Raw genomic sequence first — 5830 nt, 5'->3', positions numbered from 1 at the left:
AAAATGGTTTTGTATTCATTAGTAATAGTAATAATGAATAAATTCAATATTCATTTTTAATTAATTAATTTATTTGGGGGTATTTGTCAGGGGCAAGACCAAGATATGAGAAGTTCAGAATATTGTATTGTGCAATACAAACACATCACTTTGTGAACGCAACTGACTCAGTCAGTTATAGTATTTATTTCAGTAAACTAAAATGTTTTTTTTTTTACACCTAGCTTTAGTTTTTAGTTTAGTCAACTATATAATAACTTTGATACATACCCACATCCAATTACTTAAACATTTTCTTCACAAACATAGCCACAACACTGGTAAATAAACGACCCTCCCACTCAGGACATTTTGGGGTAGAACACATCAAAGCCTACTACAATAACCTAGGGGTCCGCAAAGACGATTTCAAACTAGAAATGGTAACAACAGCTGAGGTAATCAAAACACTGAGCGCCCTCCAACCTAACAAGGCCACTGGCCATGACAACATCCCCTCCAAGAGACTCAGCAGCCATCACCCCAGTCATCACACACATAATAAACCTCTCCATAAAACAGGGACACGTACCCAAATACTTCAAAATTGCGAGAGTAACCCCCCTGCACAAAAAGGGCAGCAACTTAAACCCAGGCAACTACCGCCCTGTTTCTATTCTTACCTCCATCTCGAAAGTCATGGAAAAAATAGTATACGAACAGGTCAAAAAGTACCTTACGGAAAAAAATCGAATCTACGAATTCCAATCTGGCTTCAGAACATCCCACTCCACTGACACATGCCTTCTCTATTTTGCAAACAAGAGGTGGACGCGAGCAAATACTGCGGCATGGTCATGCTGGACCTACAAAAGGCCTTCGACACTGTCAATCACTCCATTCTGATTGACAAGCTAAAAGCAATTGGTTTTAATAGTCTATCAGTGAGCTGGATGCAATCCTACCTGGAGGGGAGAGAACAGATGGTGGAGGTAAACGGTACCCTATCCCCCCCCCTTCCCAGTGAGCTGTGGTGTTCCACAAGGAAGCATACTAGGACCGCTACTGTTCCTAATTTATGCAAATGACATGTCGTCTGCTTGTGACTGCAACTTGTTCCTGTTCGCGGACGACTCAGCCCTGCTGGTCTCTGACCAGAACAAGTTACATGTTGAAAAAACCCTCAGCTCTGAACTAGGCAAAATCTGCACCTGGCTCGCTGATAACAAACTATCATTACTCCTGGGTAAAACAGAGTCCATTCTCTTCAGTTCAAATAAACTCAGCAAGACCGACGGCTTCTCAGTTACATTGGGTGACAATATTGTCACAAGGAAAGATTAAATTACCTACCTGGGTTCCATCCTAGAGGCAAATCTTTCCTGTGACAAAATGGCATCCAATGTAATAAAAAAAGTCAACCAACGAACTCGATTCTTGTACCGGATCTCCTCTCTGCTAAACAAGAATACCCTGAAGACTCTGGCAGGAGCACTCATTCAAGGGTACTACGACTATGCTTGCACCTCATGGTACCAAAGCACCTCAAAGGTGCTAAAAACAAAATTACAAACATCTCAAAACAAACTGGTCAGACTACTGCTTGACCTTACTCCTAGAACCCACCTCACCCCTGCCCACTTTGACAACCTAGGATGGCTTAGAGTAGACAACAGAGTACAGCAACTTGCAATGGGCCTGGTCTACAAGATACACTACACGACCAAGGTACCCATGTACATGTCAAAATACTTCCCAAAGGTCAGTGAATACCACGACCACAACACCAGAGGGAGCTCCACAAATCATGTTAAACCCAGATTCGGCTCAAACAAGGGACTAAACACGTTTCGCAATTATGCCACATCAATGTGGAACGCCCTACCCACACAGCTGTAAAGGAATGTGAATCACTACCCACTTTCAAAACCACTCTCAAAGAGCACCTACGGGAGACTGCAATTCGAAACTGGCCCCTGTAAATGTCCTAACCCAACCCCCTCCAATGTACAGTAAATGTCCTAACCCAATAATACACGAGACCCTCTTCTGGGGACCAAGTAATGTACAGTTACCCCCCCCCCCCCCCCACCCCCCCACCCAACCACCTCCAATGTACAGTTATTCCCCCCCCCCACTCCACCTACCCAACCCCCCCTACCAGGGACCGAAACTAAAGCCTGCCGCCCGCCAGGGGCGCTCAGTTTTTACCTTTGGCGCTTGACACTTAGAGGGCTGCCCGCCGTGTAGCGTGTAGACGTGTAGTTCATAACGATACTATTTTTTTCTCCGCCGCGAGATCGTTAAAAAACTACAAGTCCCACATTGCACTCAAGTCAACGGTCCAATCACAGTAGAGTGACGTGACTAGTTTCATGAGAAAGAAAGCAAATGACCAATCGGAAGCTCTCATTTGGCTTGTTTACTTCCTGAAACGCCACCATTGCGATATGCGGGCAGTCTGCTCTGTCTGTTACTGTTTAAACAATGACCCAGTCAACTATTCACTTTTAGTTTAATACATGATGAGGCATTGTCTAACGGTATCTAGCTGGCTAGCTACTGATAGCTGCTGATATCAACAAATGCTCCAGCAATAGTCGACTCGAGTGCATAATACCTCCGTTCCCTCGTTAGCTAGCTCACGTTAGCTAGCTTCCGTTAGATCTATCTGTCCCAGTAAACTAAATTGTCTTAACGTTATCTACCGGGCTAGCAGTAGCTACAGATAGCTCCTGATATCAATGTCTTATAACATTGATAGAATGCGTATTCTAGCTGAGGGCATGTTGAATGTGATTTGACAAAAGAACCGTAGCGTTATACCAATAGGGTCCAGCTGCATCGCCGGAGAATCCTTGCATGCTGAATGTAGGGTCTAGCTGAATATAGGGTCTAGCTGCAGGGCCGGAGAATCCTTGCTGGAGCTGGAGGCTACTCAAGTATACACACAGACAGTGGAGCTGTTTGCAGATAGCGAGCATTTTGACTTATTGCGTGGTGGCGATGTCTCGCAGATAATACAACTACAAGTATGATTATATAATATATATTTTATTTAAAAAAAAAAATTTTATATAAAATATATATATATATTTTTTTAATCAAACAAAATTTGGCAGGTAAGAAATATGCTTGGCGGGTAGATTCTTCCCATCTACCCGCCACTGGCCGGTGAGTCAAAAAGTTAATTTCGCTCCCTGCCCCTTATACCCAACCTCCTCCAATGTACAGTTTCTACGTCAAATGTATACTATTTTTGTATCACAAACAGTACTGTATTTGTAAATCTGGTATGTCATAAATGTATAGATGTAGCAGTACTCAGGGGCGTATCTAGACCAAGCACTCTACTGGGGCACAGGGGGGCACTCAGGGATGCCGGTTTTGGACGGTTTTTGGGCGAAAATGGGTGGATTTTGTAACTATTTTATTTTTTGCCAGTTCTTTATTATTTTTAATTTGATGTGTACATGCTGATACATGTCATGCAAGTAATATTCATACTTGTGTGGTGTACGCGTTTTGGTTACTCACCCAATATGTGTGTGTCTGGTGAACCCACAACATTATTGGGATTTTAAAACAATAAAGCCATAACCATTTATGTAAAAATAAAAAACTGTTATCTCAATTACTACCAATATAGACAGCATAAACAGTATGGTTAATATTAGCCATTTATCTCAGCTAGATCACATTTATAAATACAAGTGCTATTTGTTTTGTGTGATAATTTTCTTTAAAGCAGTATGAATGAAACAAGGTGGGGCAGACAGTGAAGGTACACAGTGAACCTTTTTGCTTCATATTTATCATGTTTACTTGAAACTAACTGTAGTATTATACTATTGAGCTTTTATGCATGCTGTTTACAGTTGTGGTTCTCTTAGCTACCTTACTGTTTATCTCAGCTTAACATATGCATATTTGTATCGAGTTTTTTTCAACTTTTTTTGAGCTACCAAGTCGGACTCCATTGAACTGGTGGTTGTCTGTACCTTCCTGCTTCCATCTCCTCCAACACCGGCACATCTGCTCAAGCTCCCGCCGTCAGCGAGACATCACCCCGGATACTCCCGTCCATCCAGCACCATGCACGGCTGTGTTGCTATTTTTCTCGGATAGCCTCCCGGCTTCACCAGTACAGTTGGGCTTTGTGCTTGATCGTAGGGGTGGGCGGTATGGTCTAAAATTGTCCCGTCCCACTAGACTACTAGACCCGTGTTTACATGCGTGCGGTAGGGGCTGGCACGCCCACTGCGCGAAGCCTCCTAAATAACTTTTTCCAGTTCGCACATATCTATTATCTATGACTAATTCTATCTATTTTTAGGGGCAAATGCGAGTGAAATAGTCGCGCTGTGGTTACATGACGTCATTGCTATTTTAGAGCTTCTCTACCGGTTACACGGTATAGTCAAAATCCATACCGTAGAGCAAATTCATACCGTTTATACCGTATACCGTTTATACCGTCCACCCCTACTTGATCGCTACCCATCTCCTCTTGTCATGCTGTGGATCTTCTCCTGCCTAGCAGTTTTCCATTCTGCGTGTCTAGCCCATGGCTAACGGCTAACACCAGGCTCACACCCCCCTCCACTGACATGCTACAATATCTCGCCCCGCAACTGCATAAACTGAACAACTGCACAATTCAATTTTTTTGGGGGACATTGATCACTGGGGCACAGCTGGTCGACACTGGGGCACATGCCCCAGTGATAGTGGTCTAAATACGCTGATGTACTGTCTATCTGTATGTCATGTATGTCATATATTATGATGAATTGAAAATGGGGGACCATGATGTAAACAAGATGAAAGTCTTTCTCTGGTCTGCACCCCTTAACAATTGTGTGTATTGAGCTGTACTGTATTGTACCCATTCTATAATCTGTTAATACAACTTTCAATCAATCAATCAATCAATCAAACCCACACACATACACACGCACACACTCACTCACGCACTGAGCACCCAGAGGGAATCATGAGAGAGAGGGAAGAGAAGAGGGAGTGAGTACAACATAGAAAGAGAGAGAAAGAGAGAGATACAAATGGAGAGAGATTGAAAGATTTTGAGAGAGAGATTGTGAGAGAGAGGGGGTTGTGTTGTGTGTGAGAGAGAGAGAGGAGAGAGAGAGAGAGAGAGAGAGAGAGAGAGAGAGAGAGAGAGAGAGAGAGAGAGAGAGAGAGAGAGAGAGAGAGAGAGAGAGGAGAGAGAGAGAGAGAGAGAGAGAGAGAGAGAGAGGAAGGAGAGAGAGCAGTAGCACTTTCTCATCCCTACTTATTGTGCCAATTAGTGAATGGGAGTCAGGGTCGGAATGTTTGGTCTGCTCTGGACTGAGGCAGAAAGCTCTCTCTAAACACTACATAATTGTTATAACTCCTCTATTGTTTCTCGCGTATGCTCACTTTCACTGACCGGTGGCCAGAATGGACTCTCGCCTCACGATCGGACCGGGCGTCCCCTCGCCAGAGCAGACCACCGCAGTCGGGACCGGGGCTGTGGAGACACGGTCGCCCTGGAACATCAGCTCATGAGCGCGCACTGGCTGATGGAGCTGCCTCCCGTTGCCACATCAGTAAGTAACCGTTCGCGCCGTTTTCCCCGCTGAAAGGTAAAGCCCCCGGCATTCGGTGTGACTCTGAGTAGAGAGTAAACCGTGTACGCGCCATATAACCAGGATGTTGTGGGAGTGATCTCCGGGACAACAGAAAACAAACTCCACACATCTGGCGAGGCAGGCTGCATGCATGCTTTACAATAAAAACATTTTAACTGTCTGATATATCTCCTTTGTGTATTTTTTGCACATGGTTGTTAGTTATACTGCTAAGTGAC

The 5830-nt window shown here is 44.1% G+C and overlaps 1 protein-coding gene across 1 annotated transcript in view; it reads left to right on the top strand.

Annotated features, from left to right (window-relative positions):
* Positions 1-5421: 5421 nt before the first annotated feature.
* opn4b (opsin 4b) overlaps positions 5422-5830 on the top strand; it is a gene marked incomplete at both ends in the record, with an annotated part of 295664 nt that continues 295255 nt past the window's right edge. Inside the window, 2 exon segments of the mRNA XM_084323026.1 lie at positions 5422-5524; positions 5527-5570. Of these exon segments, the coding sequence (XP_084179152.1) occupies positions 5422-5524; positions 5527-5570 (147 nt within the window).

Source organism: Notolepis coatsorum (genome assembly GCF_963971535.1).
Source record: "Notolepis coatsorum genome assembly, chromosome: 10".
In the NCBI taxonomy this organism is placed as follows: domain Eukaryota; kingdom Metazoa; phylum Chordata; class Actinopteri; order Aulopiformes; family Paralepididae; genus Notolepis; species Notolepis coatsorum.
The sequence above is the reverse complement of the archived record's forward strand: the minus strand, read 5'-3'. Positions and strand labels throughout refer to the sequence as shown.